Here is a 17,168-nt window from a genome sequence, read left to right as displayed (position 1 = left end):
TTCGGCTCAGGTCATGATCCCAGGGTCCTGGGATCAAGCCCCACATCTTGCTCTCTGCTTCCTCCTCTCTCTCTGCCTGCCTCTCTGTCTACTTGTGATCTTTGCCTGTCAAATAAATAAATAAATAAATAAAATCTTTTAAAAAATAATAAAATAAAATATTATATTGTTTAGAAGCAAGTTAGACCAGCCCACACACTCAAGAGTTGGGATTCAAGCTCTACCTCCTGGAGGAAGCAGTACCACAGATTTTTAGCTGTATGTTAAAACCACCACTATAACTATTAAATATTTTGGGGGGAAATACTTTGAGTCTGTGAAAATATTGTTTCTTCTTAAAGTTTCACCCACTACTTTTAGCATTTATCACCAACAGTTTTTAAAATAATCTTATCAGCTGGTAATGCAATTAGGTCCTCCTTCAGTTTTGTTGACAGCAAATACTTGGGAACCAATGGCGAAATCCAAATATCTACATATTTCCAAGTGTTCTTGTGTCTGAAGTCCCATAGGTTTGTACACCTTGGGGCAGTGCATCATAGATATGATTCAGGATTGGAGACAGGTATGCCTTCTTCTGCCAAGTGGGAGGAAAGAGTGTCCTTAGGCAACTTTGTAAAAATCAGGATGTACACACTGATTTCCTGAAAACTGTCTTAGCCTGAATACTTCATGAGGTTAGTATTCTCGAGTTGGAAGACCACGGCGCTGAATGATTCTACTCCAGTAATTTCACCCACCAATACTCCTGTGGATTCCTCACGTTCTTACCTTTTGGTCGATACCTGTTCCTTTCTCCAAGGCCAATCTTTCAACCAGTAAGTCCTTAAGCACCTGACTGCCTAATTTGGGCTTCATTTTCCTTCTCTTACACTATTAAGCGGCTGGCAGCTTCCAGAACACACACTGCTGCTTACCTCTACCGCCTGGATATTCCAACCACATCCCCTCTCCGCTCCTCGCCTGTACAGCGGGGGCTCTGCATTCACAGTCTAGGCTGGACGGCCACTTGAAAACGTGCTCGAAGTGGCCGATCTCAAGGGCAGTTAAGCGAACTGCGTCTGGAGCGGGGCACTGAGCGCTAGCTAGCGTTTGCAGAAGACGGTTCCCACATTTCATGGTGAGGAATGTTTGCATACCACAACCTTCAGAGTCCGTAGGTACCCAGCGCTCTCAAAGCGCCTAGTCTGCGCGGTGATTTCCAGTGCTGGCTACGAAAACGCAGCGTCCAGTCCTGAAATGAAGTGAGTCCTAGAGGAAACCCACTCCTACGCCTTCCCGCCGACCAGCCCAGAGCCGCCCCAAGCGATCCCAACCCCGAGACCCCGCCCGCCTCCCCCTGCCCGCCCCACCTTAAAGTGGGCCCGGAGTGCCCGTTCTTCAGACAAGCGGTGGACCCATCAAGAGCCTTTACTGTTTGAAGATTAGAAAGCCTGGCAGCAACTCACGCGAGACAGAGATAGTATTCTCGCGAGAACTCTGGGAGGCGGCAGTGATGGCGGCGGCGGGAACTGGACCCGGACCGGGAGTGGATGCAGGACCCGGCCCAGCAGCGGCCGCAAATGCAACAGCGGCGGAAGAAGGGGAGACAAAACCGGTGGTAGCGGTGGCAACTGCCCCGGCTGGAGAGGTGACATCTGTTGCTCCAGTAGCGGAACCCGGTTCTGGAGAGGCAGAAAGCGGGTAAGACATCCTGTGGCCCGAGGCAGACACAGGGCGGGAGGCCCTCCCCTCTTGGAATCCGGCGGCTCCCAGGAGCCCTCCTGCCCGCCCCCTCCGAACCTAGGCCCAGCCGCCAACGGCTCGCCCTGCCCCCTCCAGGACTGTAGTCCCGCCCGCTGCTTGGCCCGTCCCCTTGGCCCTCCCCTCTGAACTGGGTCTGAAACTACGCCCCTTTCAGCACCTTCCGCGGTTTGTGAGAGTCAAGGTTCTTGTTCTCTATCCTGCTTTTGCATCCTAACAGGGGGCTCGTAGCTCTGTCTTCTAGCAGGAACCCCTCAAATATCCTAGGGAAAAAACCACTTTGCATTGCCGGACTGGAAGAAGTAACGGTTCCTCTGAAAACAGTGGGAGAGCTGCACCCCTGCGAACTTTCCCCAGGACCAGTTCCATCCCATGTAGTTGTGCCTGTAAGGGCGGACCAGGCTTCCCTGTGCCCCATGGGCCTGCGTCTGTCTAGGCCGTGTTCTTCCTAACCCGGGGCAGCCAGGCTGAGAACAGGCTTAGTTGAAAAAGCTGTAGAAGTGTGAAGTTCAGCTAGACTTGGATCATTACCTTTGGGAATACGCGTTTTGAGGTTTGTTTCTCCTGAAAATTCTTACTTGAATGCTTCCATTATTTCGTAGGGATGCAAATTCAGTCGATGTAGGTGGTGGTTTGGAGACAGAATCTTCTAATGGAAAAGATACACTAGTAAGTATTTTTGGATGTCTGCAAGGCAAAATAGGTTTTACATTTTTAAGTGAGTCAGAAATACAATTGGATCAACTAACTTGATTTTCTGATTGCTCTGTGGACACAGGAAGGTGCTGGGGATACTTCAGAGGTGATGGATACCCAGGCGGGCTCGGTGGATGAAGAGAATGGCCGACAGCTGGGGGAGGTAGAGCTGCAGTGTGGGATATGTACAAAATGGTTCACAGCGGACACCTTTGGCATAGATACTTCGTGAGTATTTTTTGGTAATCTGTAAGAATCGCCCTGTAAAATAAATCTCAGCATGTTCAACACCTGAATCATAGTTTGTGAGCAAATATAAAAGCACGTTATTTTCTGTGTCTTCTAACCCCTGTTCAGTGAGTAGTAGGATTTGAATCAGAAATTGTTTTAGTAACCTGAGCGTGTTTTCTACCTGTTGAGGGCCCAGACCTAGTAGATGCAGTGATAGATATTGTCCTTGTTTGGAGCTTACAATCTGGTTAGGAGACAAAGCTGTGCAATTATGAAGCACTATATAAATATGGGACAGTATCATTTAAATGTTGTGTTGGGTGTTATGGATTTTGGGGAAAGGGTTGGTGTCTATGGTAGACAAAGTCTGTTGTCAAAAATTTGAGATGACCAGTGCCTCTTCATGCTTGAGCCATTCTTTTTATCCTTTTGGCTTCTAACTCACTCTCTTTAAGTATCCGATGTTCACTCCTCAGCATATTTCCAATTTCCTCTTCTAATGAATCAAAATCATTTTATGATTGATTGGGAATAAAAGGCTTTGTGCTTTATTCTCAACAGCAAGTCAACAGCAAGTGCTCAATATTGACTTTGTCTATGGAAATAATTGTATTGCTGGCTCTCTGTTGTTCCTTATGGTTCAGGTTATGCAAGTAAATTTAGATTGTTTCAAGGCTACATTATTAAGTCTGAAATTCTTCCTCAGTGGGTGGGTTTGCAAAGAAATATCATCCTTTAATAATTTATTTTATGTTTTCTAGTTAAAAACTTATAGTGGGTTTTGGAAATGCTAATGTTTAATTAACATGTGACTGGTGATCTAAAATAGAATGTTTAAAAAAGAGAAAATACTGGGGCGCCTGGGTGGCTCAGTGGGTTAAAGCCTCTGCCTTCAGCTCATGTCATGATCCCAGGGTCCTGGGATCGAGCCCCGCATCGGGCTCTCTGCTCAGCGGGGAGCCTGCTTCCTCCTCTCTCTCTCTCTGCCTGCCTCTCAGCCTACTTGTGGTCTCTGTCTGTCAAATAAATAAAAAAAATTTAAAAAAAATACTAAAGGATCTGGAGGAAAGAATTGATCTTGGTAGAAGGATCTGTAGGGAAAATATACAACATAAGCTAAGCTTGTCATTTAGACAAGACCTAAAATTGGGCCCCTTTGGCGAAGAAGAGTTTACTTGGATAGACAAAGCCTAGGAAATTTGGGCGCCTGGGTGGCTTAGTGGGTTATGCCTCTGCCTTCAGCTCAGGTCATGATCTCAGGATCCTGGGATCGTGTCCCGTATCTGGCTCTCTGCTCGGCAAGGAGCCTGTCCCCACCACCACCCCACCGCCGCCTGCCTCTCTGCCTACTTGTGATCTCTCTTTGTGTGTCAAATAAATAAATAAATAAATAATCTTTTTTAAAAAAGCCTAGGAAATTTACCAGAGAGAGAACTTGGGGTGCTCTAGGGAAGAATCAAAGCACAGTTTGGAGTTTTGGTAGGAACCAGTTTGTACCTGAAATTGAGAAGTTACACCTGAAGCCCAATTAGGTGGGACAGATTATCTTTCACAGCTGAGATGGAGGAAGTGAGCTAGCAGGATTGGAAAAAGGCAGCTATAAACACCAGATTATATTTGAATTAAATAATGACTGCCTACATATCTCTAGTTTGAGGCTTTGCTCTCTGTAGGTGATTTTATCACAGGGGGCTGTTGAACAGAAAGGTTTCAAGAGCAAGGTAAAGGCAAGGGAACTCAATTTTACATTCACAATAATGTCTCTTAATTTCTTGAATGGTGGCAATAATGGACACACACTCGGGAAGCTTCTCTTTGAGCATAACTTAAGCAAGTTTCAGCTGAGTCCAAGATAAACCCTTTTTCTTTTTTTTTTTTATAAGCCTGCTTTTGATTTCTTCTCTTACAACTTGAACTAGTCTTGTATTTTTCTGTTACATTCTCCTTTTTAAGACTAATGTCTCCCTGTACTCTACTTCCAGTCATTGGATACAGTCACCACCACTCCTCCTTCTCCAATGCATTGATTCCTCAGTTATATCCTCAGCATCCACCATTTTTTTTTTAAATGTTATTTATTTGACAGACAGATCACCAAGTAGGCAGAGAGGCAGGCAGAGGGCAGGGTGGGGGGTGAGGTGCGGAAGCAGGCTCCCTGGGATCATGACCTGAGCCGAAGGCAAAGGCTTTAACCCACTGAGCCACTCAGGTGCCCCAGCACCACCATTTTTTAACTCTTCCCCTCCACTGGCATCTTTCTCTCTGCCTCTAAACAGACGGTCTTCTCTTGTCCCCAAACTCTCCTTTAAGAAGATTTCATCCTTGTGATAAAAGCACCCTTAGTAATAAGAACTCCTTTCACTCCACAACCCACACCACCCCCGCTCTGTTAGTCACCAAGCTTTACCAGTTTTTTCTCTTACAAGCTTGTCCTTTCTGTTTTTATTTATTTCACCCTAGGTGAGGCCGAGGCCTTCTTTACCTTCTGCTGGAACAGACAAAAAAGCATCTTACATACATTTGCTTTTTCTAATCTCTTCCTTTGGACCCATCCTGTTATGAAACTTGGATTTTTAACCACGTCATTTTCCCCTCAAGGAATTCCCATTACCCACAGAAAAAAATCCAACTCTACCTGACTCCTTGGACTCCTTACCTTTTAAGGCTTACCTTTTTTTTTTTTTTTTATTAAAAAATCCCTGACAGATCCCCTCTCTAGGACAAATTTGTTTATAGCAGTTTGCCTCTCTGCCCACTGGTTGGCCCTTTGTCATCTCTATACATAGTTCACGTAGAGAAAAGAAAACTGACTCATCTTCCCAAATCCAGTTCGTAACTTATATCCTCCAAAAATGTTTTCTAACTCTTAAATGTGAAGTTCCTACCTGTATCCTTAAAACTCTTATAAGACTAATTATCATCTGTGGGATTCTTTTGGTGATGAGACAAGTAATGTTTTGTGACCTATGTGTTTTCCTGAATAATGATGTACATTTTAAAAAAGATTTTATGTATTTATTGTAGGGAGAGAGCAGTGGGGAGGGGCTGAGAGAGAGGATGGCGGGGGACAGAATCTCAAGAAGATTGTGCAGTTGCGTGAAGCCCAATGCAGAGCTCAAGCTCCTGACCCCCATGAGATCAGGACTTGAGCCAAAATTGAGAGTTGGACACCCAACCAGCTGAGCCACCCAGGCACCACCATTATTTACATTTTTAATTAATCTTGTCATAATTTCTGTTTGCCTTTTCCAATGGTGTTATTGGCAGTTTAAGTAAATATTTAAGTGTTTAAACATAGTTTGTGTATGGACATTTATAAAGCTGTTTATATTTAAATATAATTTACATACAAATATTTAGATATAAATATATTTAAAGAGACTGCTTTGTCTTCTTCCACAACTGGCCTGACATACTCTTTTTTTTTTTTTTTTTTAAAGATTTTATTTATTTATTTGACAGACAGAGATCACAAGCAGGCAGAGAGGCAGGCAGAGAGAGAGAGGAGGAAGCAGGCTCCCTGCGGAGCAGAGAGCCCGATGCGGGGCTCGATCCCAGGACTCTGGGATCATGGCCTGAGCCGAAGGCAGAGGCTTTAACCCACTGAGCCACCCAGGCGCCCCCTGACATACTCTTTTTAGGTACTCAAATTCTATAATAAACTAGCTTGGACAAGGTCCCAGAGAGAAACTTCCTGGTGCTGAATTATCTGCCATGGTACATAATGTCTTATTAAATTTCTGTAACAGAAAAATCCAGGTAGGGACACCTGGAGTGGCTCAGTCGGTTAAGCATCTGCCTTCAGCTCCGGTCATGATCCCAGGGTCCTGGGTCCAAGCCCATGTTGGGCTCCCTGCTCAGCGGGAAGCCTGCTTCTCCCTGGGCCTTCAGCTCCCCCTGCTGGTGCTTATGCATGTGCACACTCTCGATCATTCTGACAAATAAAACCTTTCTATAGAAAAAGAAAAATCCAGGTATTTGTAAAAATACAAGCCCTCTTTTGGCTTTGATGACCTTTTTAAGTTTTACTAAGTTTTAATATATTGTTATTACCTTACTTTCACGGTGGGGAGAGGAGAAACCTTGTTGATTCTGTTGATTTATTCCTCAAAAGGAAATATGTGTTGAGAAGTTCACTAATGTGTTTAATCTGGCTGTTCTGCAGATCCTGTCTACCTTTCATGACCAACTATAGTTTTCACTGCAATGTGTGCCATCATAGTGGGAATACCTATTTCCTCCGGAAACAAGCAAGTAAGAACAAACTATGGAGTGCGGCAAAATTGCCCTCTGATGAGCTGCAAAAGAAAAGGGATTTGGATGTAGCAGAATCAGGAAGCCTCTGCCTGGTAGCTAGTAGAAGTTCGGGTTTAGCTCCAAATAATGGCTATTGTCCATTTCAGATCAATGATGACTCTACTTTTTGCTGCTATAATTGTTAGTTTGTGGACCTCCTAGTTGAATTTCTTTTGGTAATAGGGATATAATACTGTAGATAACTTTTTTTTGTTGTTTTTGCTAGACTTGAAGGAAATGTGCCTTAGTGCTTTGGCCAACCTAACATGGCAGTCCCGAACACAGGATGAGCATCCGAAAACCATGTTCTCCAAAGATAAGGTAGAGAAGAAATTAATGTAATTGCAATTATGCCCAAGAATCCGGTGGAACTTCTAAATATACTTCTCAACAATAAGTACTTTCCCCACAATTTTTATGAATATATGACGGTAGATTCATTGGTTATATGTTACATATTTTATGTGATTTACTAACTTCTTAGTATGTACACAGTATGTCACTTTGCTTAGCTATTAGTTGGGTGAATCCTTAAATAGTTTTGGTTGGCTTTATAAGTAACAATTAATAATCAGATCTTGAGGTGGACCTTCTCAGCAGCTCAGTTTATCTGTTTTTGTAGATGGCTATTACAGATTTTGTCAGAGGGAAGGGGTTGAGTTTATTTAAACGAATTATCCTTCATTATTAAACTGCCAAACCACATTACCAAAGTCAGGAATCAAAATTAGATGATTTTAATAGAGTGAGTGATCATGAGTCTTTCCTACTGTGAGTCATGGTAAGAAAATAAGAAAATTATGTAAATTTTAGAACAGTGGAGTTTACATTGTGCCTAGTGTACATTTATACCTACCTTTCATTTAAAACTGAAACAAAAATATCACCAAACAGTGCTTACTCTCCAATCTTTTCCCTCTGCACTGTTATTTTCTATTCTAGTCCATGCTAGTTTTGACCTACAGAATTGATTTTATAACCTGTTAATTGATTGCAATCTACTGTTTGAAAGACACTGGTATGGGGTGTCTGGTGATACTAGTATGGCTGAGATCAGACCTGCAAGGGATTTTCTCCTGAATAGAAATGAGAACATAGTCCTGCAAGCTGGAGTAGTCAGCAGACGGCCCCTTCACTTTCTTTTTATTCCTGCATTCGAGATGTGCTGTGATCAAGTTTGGGTTTTTTCTTACTTTTTCCCCCAAATTATTATTTAGGATTTTCAAACATTTAGAAAAATTCAGATAGTACAGATAGTTTATTCTTTACCTAGATTTACGGGTTGTTATACTTTACGGCATTTGCTTTATTGCCCAGTGTCTCTGTTTTCTCTCTAAGCTATATGAGACTACATTGAACACTATACCCAGTATTCTCTCATAACCACAATACAGTGATCATACTCAGAAAATTTAATTCTGTTGTAATACTACTGTCTAATATATGTAGTTTTTATTTTTTAAATAAAGTATATAATTTTATTTTTTCACTGCTATTCTTAAATCCCTCATAGCTTTTTCCTCCATCCAGGATCCAGGCATGGATCACACATTACATTTAGTTGTAATGTGTCTCTTTCTCACTCTCTCTCTTTTTTTTTTTTTTTAAAGTAGGGCTGCACGCCCAACATGGGGCTGGAACTCAGCAACCCTGAGATCACATGCTCTCCCTACTGAGCCAGTCAGGTGTCCCTGTAGTGTCTTTTTTTGTCTTTAAAACAGTTCCCAAATTAATTTTACTTTGTTTTTTTGGTCTGCTGTGGTGTACAGTTATTTATTGATTTGCTTATTTACAAAGTTTATATATTTTATTTAAGAGTGGCTACACCCAATGTGGGGCTCCAGTTTATGACCCTGAGATTAAGAGTTGCACGCTCCTCCCCCTGAGCCAGCCAGGCGCCGAGGTCCACTGTGACATGAAAATTTTGAGGAGCCTAGACGGTTGTTTGGCATGATGCTCCTCAATATGCATTTATCTGATTGTTTCCTCATGGTTGAGCTTTTTGTTTGTTTGTTTGTTTGTTTTAGAGACGGAGGGGAGGAGAGGGGCAGCGGGAGAAGGAGAGAAAGAATCTCAGGCAGACTCCACATCCAGTGCCGAGCCCAGTGCTGGGCTCGATCTCACAACCCTGAGATCATGACCTAAGCCAAAATTAAGAGTCAGATGCCTAATCGACTGAGCGACCCAGGTGCCCCTCTGGTTAAACATTTTTTGCAAGAATATTATGTAGATAGTGTATAGTTTTCCTTGTGTCACATCAGGAGGCATAAAATATTAGTTTGTTTTATTAGAAGTAGTCCTAAATTTGATTACTTAGGTAGAGAGGAGGTATCACCAGATTTCTCCATTGTAAAGGGACATTTTCTGTTTGTAATTACTAAGCATTCTGTGTGTTGATGCAGTGAGATTGTGTTACCGTCTTGTTCAAACCCTTTCAAGCTGTGGTTTTAGCAACCACCTATTATCCTAGCCTGAATCAGGTTAATAGAGTGATCATTATGAAAAAGAATACATTTATTCATTTATTTCTTGCAGTTCTTTCTGTCCACCTTTTTTTTTTTTAAAGTATCCCTGTGGATTTGTGGATTTTTATACTCTGTTACTAGATTTCTCATAAATGGTGCTCAAATTTGACCAGTGTAGCCCCATTTAGGCTGACTCCTGATACTTTGTGATATGTTCCTATCCGTTTTTGAACTCTTCCTTACTTTCTGGACCAGCAGAATATTCCAGACTTCCTTTCGACTTTCCTTGATTGAACCTGGGTTCCTTTTATTTTACTGGTTATTTATTTTAAAGATACTATTTTTAAGTAATCTCTACACCCAACATATGGGGCTTGAATTTACAATCACAAGCTGAAGAGCCACACACACTACCAACCGAGCCAGGCAGGCACCCCAATCCTGGTTTCTTTTGGTAAAGATTTGGTATTCATGGAACTGACTAGTGGAGGATATTAGTGGTAGACTCTGACTCTGGTGGACTCTGGGAGAATGATGAGAATAGGGGAAGGTTGATGTCAGAAGAGCAAGCTCTGATATTTTTTCAGTCACACCAGCAAGAACTGGTGAGGATGATAATCAAAGCAGCAGGGATAGAACGGAGGCCAGATTGGTGAGAAATTTCTGAAATCTGAACAGGCATTTGGTGTTGGTTTAAATGTGAAAGGCGTACACAAGAGAAGAATCCAAGATGGCTCCATGGGTTCTAGCTTGTGATTCTAAGTAATAGGTGATTCTGAGCATTAAGAGCAAGAACAGAAATCAGCATGGGGCACCTGGGTGGCTCAGTGGGTTAAGCCTCTGCCTTCAGCTCAGGTCATGATCTCAGGGCCCTAGGATTGAGTACAGCATAGGGCTCTCTGCTTGGCAGGGAGCCTGCTCCCCGCCCCCCCTGCCTGCCTCTCTGCCTACTTGTGATTTCTGTCAAATAAACAAAAAAATCTTTAAAAAAAAAAAAAAAAGAAAGAAAAGGAATAGAAATCAAAGCAGATTTGTGAGGTAGGATACAAAGTTTAGTATTTTTGTTTTGTTTTGTTTTGTTTTAGAGGGTGGGAGTGAAGTGTAGAGGAAGAGAGAGAGAATCTTAAACAGCCTCCACACTCTGGAGCCAGATGCAAGGCTCGATCTCATGACCCTGAGATCATGACCTGAGCTGAAACCAAGAGTCAGATGCTTAACCAACTGAGCCACCGAGGCGCCCCCTGCTCCCGCCAAAGTTTAGTTTTCTTTACAAGAAGTTTTAAGTACCTGTGGGGTGGCCACATAGGGATGTCAGAAACAGGTAGGAATAGGAACTCGGGGGAGAGAATGATTTGGGAATCATTGTCCAGATGGCACCCAAGAGAATGGAGTAGATCTTTCCTTCCAACTGGATTGTAAGCCCTATGTAGTTAAGGTTTGTATATACTTTCTGGAAATTCCTCACAATCTATGTGTTTGCATGCAATTATGTATTTATTTAATCATGAGAAGACTAAACATTGGATTTTTCTCTCAATTCTGACAAGGTCTTTGAAAAAGCTGCAGTTTTCTTTCCTTTTTTGTGAGTATAACTTTGAAAGCAACTATAGAAATCTTAATATATTCTGTTTTAAAAATTAGGATATCATACCATTTATTGATAAATACTGGGAGTGCATGACGACCAGACAGAGACCTGGGAAAATGACTTGGCCAAATAACATTGTTAAGACAATGGTGAGTAGACTAAAATGATTAGACTCGACATTTTGAAAGTCAGTGTTCTTTGTAAGAATTAAATTTGTTTTAGTCTCACTGAAATGTGATGACTAAGAAAATGAGAACAACTTAGTTTTAAATCTTGGAGAGTAAGGTATCACTAATTGTAAATTTTAACAGGTTTCACACGTCACAAATTGTGTCTAAAGTGAATATCACCCTGGTTGCTTTATACATGACACTGAAACCTTTGTCCATTGTACTTTTGCAAGTATAATTTTATATTGACATTGCAGACTATTTTTTCCTTTGCTTTAAAAACAAAAACAAATAACACTGTTCTAAACATTATTGTCCTTAGAATTAAAGAGAGCACCTGGGGAGAAGCCAACAGCAAGCTGTTAACAGTGCTTATCTCTGTGAGGTGGAGGGATAGGTGAGGATTCCGAAGGACTTTGGCTCTCATTTTTTCAAGTTTCTCTGTTTGAATTTTTGGATGGTCATGTATTAATTTTCTAATCAGAGGGAAAAGCAATACTGTCATTTTGGGAGATTACACTTAGGAATTGGAGTTGCTGGTTGATCATCCATTCAGTACTACTTTGAAGAATAAAATTTTCCAGTAATGCTAAAATACTGCTTCCTTTCAGAGTAAAGAAAGAGATGTATTTTTAGTAAAGGAACATCCTGATCCCGGGAGTAAGGACCCAGAAGAAGATTACCCCAAATTTGGACTTTTGGATCAGGTACTTTGTACTCCCCTTGTGATCTGGAGACAGAGAATTAGGTTCTGTTAACATTTGTCTGTTTGCCACTGCCATTAAAGACTTCTAACATGGTGGGCTCCAAATGAAGGGTCATTGCTGTGTGCAAAAAGAAAGAGCCCTCACCTTAAACCAGGAGTGTGGCGTTTTAGTTCTGGCTCTTCCCCTCCACGTTACAACTTTATGCATATTCTTTTTATCTTTTTTAATGTTAATTTCCTCCCTTATAAATGGGCTGTGCCAAGTTGTTTCTAATTTTCTTTCCATCTCAAAGTTTACTCTTAAAAACATTTGTTATTATAAAGAAAAAATTTGTTGTGAATTAGAATTTGTGTTGTGTATCTAGCATAACATGAGGAAAAAGAAAATTTCCACTCTGTTCAATGGCAAGTAGGTCAGGAGGCCAAATCTTCCAGCTGTCCCTTAAAATGTTTGACCTGCACCATTGAAAATTCAAGGTTTCACATAGAAATGTTACTGTACAAGGGTCCACTGCCCAATGATGCACAGAAAGGCAAACACTGACGCCAGTTTTGTAAAGAAAAAGGGTTTTATTGCAGGGTTCCAAGCAAGGAGACGGGAGAAAATTTCTCAGATCTGCCTTCTCGAAGGATGGGTCTTGGGTATATTTAATCATAAGGAGACAGGATGTCATGAGGTGGCATGTATGTTGAATAGAATATGCTGATTGGATATAGGGACAAAAGGAGATGTCTTCCTTTCTGAGTGTGAGCATTCAGGAATCAAGCCTCTTTATGGGACATGTGCTCAAAAAATGGCAGCATAAGGTTGGGGGGGGGTTGGACGGGTGTCCTTATTGAGGTTACTGTTGTTTACTCTTGGTCCCTTCTGCGAAGTTGCAGCAATTACTTATTTGTTCCATTCTTAGCTAGTCTTGACCTTGGTCAGTCACCTTCTGCAAAATCGGTTCATCAATCAATCAGGTTAGCCAGAGTTTTCTTAAGGTAGGTGAGTAAAGCATTTGCTAACTTACTGTGCTGGTTTTAGAAATTCAGATATCTGTCTTTTTTTCTAAAATGAGAAGATCTGATTACAGTGGGCCTGAATTCCCACAGCAGCTGAGAAAATGGGGTTTAGGCACTCCTGTGTGCCTTTGCCTCCTCCACCATTCCACCCCCAATTCGTTCTTAACCACTTTGATCCTTACACTTGGCCCACCACACACACGTTACTTGTTGATCTCTGAAGCATCCAAGTTTGGGACCGTGTAAATTTCAGACTTCTTACGGTTGTCAGTTTTGATTCACATTCTTTAAGAATTTCTTGGTGTTTTTGAGCATTGCCAGTGTACGTTGATTATCTAGCCTTCCTTTATAATTGAATATATTTTTCCCTCTAGGATCTTAGTAACATTGGTCCTGCTTACGACAACCAAAAACAAAGCAGTGCTGTGTCTACAAGTGGGAATCTAAATGGTAAGTGTTTAAATGTCTTCTTGATGAAATAGTTGTAAGCTGTTGAATCCAAATATGCCTAGAATTGGGCATCCTTTGGGTTGGTTCTCAATTAGATATTTACAGAAGCTTTAAAGTCCAGTACCCAGTTTTTGGAAGCTAGCCAAAGATTCGACAAATGGTAGTGAAGAACATTTTGTCCCTTTACACCACAGTTTGGTCTTGAGTGAAATAGATTTAGCATAAAACAAGGTACAGGTTTAAGGTCAGATTTACTGTGTTCACCTTAGACTCCATGTCTGTATCCTCATCACTAACACCTACTATAGATTGAGTCGCTCTCTCCCCCTACTCTTAATTCAGCTGCAATTTAACAGACTTCCTATGCTGGTCTTCTAATTTTTCTTGCCCTGAAGCATTAGCTTAGTCCCGTGACAGCAATCTGTACTTATCACCTGCTATACGTGTTTTTCTATGAGTAACCCACCTAATGACACTAATGGTCTTCAGTACTAATGGTAATCCAATGAAAGTAGGGGTAGCTGGAGGTAGTGAGCTATTCATCTAACATGTGATGTCATTAACTTGTCCTTTGGAGTGATAGTATCTTAAATATGTAATCGTGTCTCCTGTTACTAATATTAGATGGGTTGGAAATAGCTAAGTGTATTGTTTATATTTTACACCATTTTTTCCCGTTTTAATTGTTAAATTTTGACAAATACATGGTGCCACTTCTGTTCTTACAGGTGGAGCCTCTTTTGGAGGTGAATTCCTCCTCTGTCTTCTTTCAGCCTCTCAGACTTAAGTATTATGTGGTTTGGAAAATGCTTTTTGCTGAGTTGTGGTAGAAGCTAAAACTAAATTAAAATTTTAAAGCATTGTGAAAATGGTGGCAATAGCACTTGATATGAAACTGTAGTTCCAGTTGAATGTTAGCAATTAAAAGCTTATATGTTGTCATATTCTGCCTAACATGGCCAGCAGTCCCCTTAGTATTGCTTGTTTTATTCCAGGTAGATCTAAAGCTTCTCTCTTAAATTAATTAAAATACAAATAACAATTAATAATTTTTTTAGGTAACTCAAACATGAGATAATGGATGTTGCAAGTTTTAACATTAAACCTTTTTATGGGAAATAAGACTAATACCTGGTATGTTCATAAAAGGTAGTTCTGCATAAATCTGGTCCTGTATGTGCAGAATATGACCTGCTCTCAATGTCTTGATCCTTTTCATTGCAGCAGAACTGCTGATAATTTCCAAGCTTGCCCCAAATTAAGATATGGTACTCTATGTAGTTGTTTCCATAAAGGTGTTTTCCTGCAGTTCAGGGACATATTCTGGTGGATAGAAAAACAAATTGAGAGGAAAGATGGAACTGGACAGAAATTAACAAGTACCTATTTTAGAGATCACTAGGTAGCATTTCTTTGGCTTAGTATGTAGCTAAATTATTTTTTGTATAACATAAGTAAATTGTCGATTGATATTTGCTCTTAATTCCACAAGCTAGGGCAGTCTAACTGAATGTTATACATTGGCACAATCTTAAGAATTGTAAAAGCTGCCTACTAAATTTAAAGCCTTTCTACTTGTGTCATGCACACCCCAGAGTGGATACCAAGTAGCACTGGAGAGAAACACCTTTTTAATATTTCCATTTCTGTTTTCTATGTTTTCTGTACCTTTGTCTTGTTGGATCTTCCAGTTAAGTGCTTTAGCAGATATTGTGCCTTTATTATGTTTACGGACTGTATCATGCATAGTTCCAGCTAGTGAACATCTACTTAGAGTGAGGATAGTCTTCGTGGATGTTCATATTGATTTGGATGGAAAAAATCTTTATCCTTGCGGTTGTTTTTAGATGTGGGTATTCGGAATCTGAATGAGTGAAAATGCATTTGTGTCACATCCTCAGAAAGTGTAGTTCAGTAAGTCGTTGCCGTTCAATAAGAAAGGAAGGTTGAAAACGGTCCACAGTCGTCATTAGTGCTAGGTTCGTTTAAGCTTACTGCCAGAGCTCAGTGTTCTGAGCCATGAGATGCTCAGCAGACTCCTTCGGAAGCAGGGTGAAATCCACTATGCTCTCAGGAAGGAGGTCCTCCTGGGTGCGGTGTTACACAAATGCACGTCGGGAGTGTTAGTCGCCGTGGAATTTCCATATCCACGTGAAGCTTCTGTCACAGCTCACTGAAAGTGATCTACCTTGTCTTTGAAGGGGGAATTGCAGCAGGAAGCAGCGGCAAAGGAAGAGGAGCCAAGCGCAAGCAGCAGGACGGCGGGACCACAGGGACCACCAAGAAGGCCCGGAGGTGGGCAGAACACCCACTCCCACTCATCACTGCTAGACGGTTCTTTGGGGCTGGCACAGTCCATCAGTGGGCAAAGAGCTGTCCTCTTCACTAGCTCAGGTGTCTGAGATGCAAAAGCCTATCCATTTTTCTCAAATCTTGAGCAGTTTGAGGGGTAAAATAATCCCACGTGAGGAGCCCTGTTTTTCAGATTTGTGAAAACAGCCCCTGGGGCGGCAACCCTGTTGGAGTAAAGTTCTGTCAAGACATCTTGAGAAGGGTTAGGTGGAGGAGAGGGAGAGTGGACCCAGTATTGAACTTACGCACTTTTATGTCATCTTTGTGCCTCTCCCCTCATGCCTCTTCCCTGTGCTTTGTTCAGTAAATCCTGGTTTTTTCTTTTTTAGATTGGCAAGATAGTGCTCCCATCTCTGAATTTTGTTTCATTAGTTTATGGTAATTAATGTACTAAAGGAAATTGCCCTTATTCCGCTTTTCCCTTTTTCTCCCCGGGTAGTACTGGCTCTGTTTCAAAGACGGTCCTATAGGCTAGAGAGTAATTTGAAACCACTTTACTAAATTTAAAAACAAACCTGTTTCATTTCCCTATTTTGCCTCCAGAGGGCAGGATCATCTACTTTAGCAATGAAAACCATTTGTGAAGTTGCATGTACTCCTGCTGAAATCTAGTAAATCAGGTGTCTTTCTTACAGATTTGCAGGCATTTGAGCTAGAGGGGGTTTTAGTTTCTTGATTTTATTTTTTCCTTTCTGCAGTGACCCTTTGTTTTCTGCTCAGCGCCTTCCCCCTCATGGCTACCCCTTGGAACACCCGTTTAACAAAGATGGCTATCGGTATATTCTAGCTGAGCCCGATCCCCATGCTCCTGACCCCGAGAAGCTTGAACTTGACTGCTGGGCAGGAAAGCCTATTCCTGGAGACCTCTACAGAGCCTGCTTGTATGAACGAGTTTTGTTAGCCCTACATGATCGAGGTATGCAAGGTGTTAATGTTCATGTTGGTGTTCAGGTGTTACTTTGAATACTGTCTTCAGCTTTGTCCAGTCCAGACAAGATATACTTGTCAACATCATTACCACACTCCCACCATCTGGTTTTAACTAGACACAGTGGGAACACGTTCAAAGAATCTCCTTGTCTCTTCCAATAAGCTCTAGACATTTATATATAAATAGGTGTGTGTGTGTTTAAAACTTTTTATTTTGAACTTATTTTTTACTTTTTAAGTAAGCTCTGACACCCATCGTGAGACTCAAATTACACCCCCAAGATCAGAAGTTGCGTGCTCCACCAACTAAGCCAGGCAGATGCCCCTATTTTGAACTAATTTTAAACTTAGAGTAAAAACAATAGTTTTAGTATATTCCCTCCCCAAGCTTTTAATGGTAACATCTTACACGATTGATCATATAGTTACCTGACCAGGAAGTTAACATTGGATGATGCTATTAATGAAACAAAAGGCTTGATGTACATTTCTCCAGTTTCCCCAGTAAGGCCTCTTCTGTAAGGTCGGTCGTACGT

At 41.4% G+C, this 17,168-nt stretch overlaps 1 protein-coding gene across 9 annotated transcripts in view; it reads left to right on the top strand.

Annotated features, from left to right (window-relative positions):
• The first annotated feature begins 1,454 nt into the window (after window positions 1-1,454).
• The window catches only part of ASH2L (ASH2 like, histone lysine methyltransferase complex subunit), a 29,556-nt gene continuing 13,842 nt past the window's right edge, over window positions 1,455-17,168 (top strand). For 2 of the 9 annotated variants that reach the window (XM_059155796.1, XM_059155795.1), the window contains exons 1-11: window positions 1,455-1,683; window positions 2,346-2,412; window positions 2,516-2,667; window positions 6,836-6,924; window positions 7,193-7,287; window positions 11,073-11,168; window positions 11,801-11,896; window positions 13,275-13,350; window positions 14,079-14,096; window positions 15,552-15,645; window positions 16,401-16,618. In XM_059155796.1, coding sequence (XP_059011779.1) covers window positions 1,496-1,683; window positions 2,346-2,412; window positions 2,516-2,667; window positions 6,836-6,924; window positions 7,193-7,287; window positions 11,073-11,168; window positions 11,801-11,896; window positions 13,275-13,350; window positions 14,079-14,096; window positions 15,552-15,645; window positions 16,401-16,618 — 1,189 coding nt within the window. In that variant the 5' untranslated portion in view covers window positions 1,455-1,495. Of the gene's footprint in view, window positions 1,684-1,807; window positions 1,928-2,345; window positions 2,413-2,515; window positions 2,668-6,835; window positions 6,925-7,192; window positions 7,288-11,072; window positions 11,169-11,800; window positions 11,897-13,274; window positions 13,351-14,078; window positions 14,097-15,551; window positions 15,646-16,400; window positions 16,619-17,168 lie in introns of those variants that run through there. The other 7 variants (XM_059155797.1, XM_059155800.1, XM_059155802.1 and 4 more) reach the window with 7 other exon arrangements.

Source organism: Mustela lutreola, chromosome 18 (genome assembly GCF_030435805.1).
Source record: "Mustela lutreola isolate mMusLut2 chromosome 18, mMusLut2.pri, whole genome shotgun sequence".
Taxonomy (NCBI): domain Eukaryota; kingdom Metazoa; phylum Chordata; class Mammalia; order Carnivora; family Mustelidae; genus Mustela; species Mustela lutreola.
The sequence above is the reverse complement of the archived record's forward strand: the minus strand, read 5'-3'. Positions and strand labels throughout refer to the sequence as shown.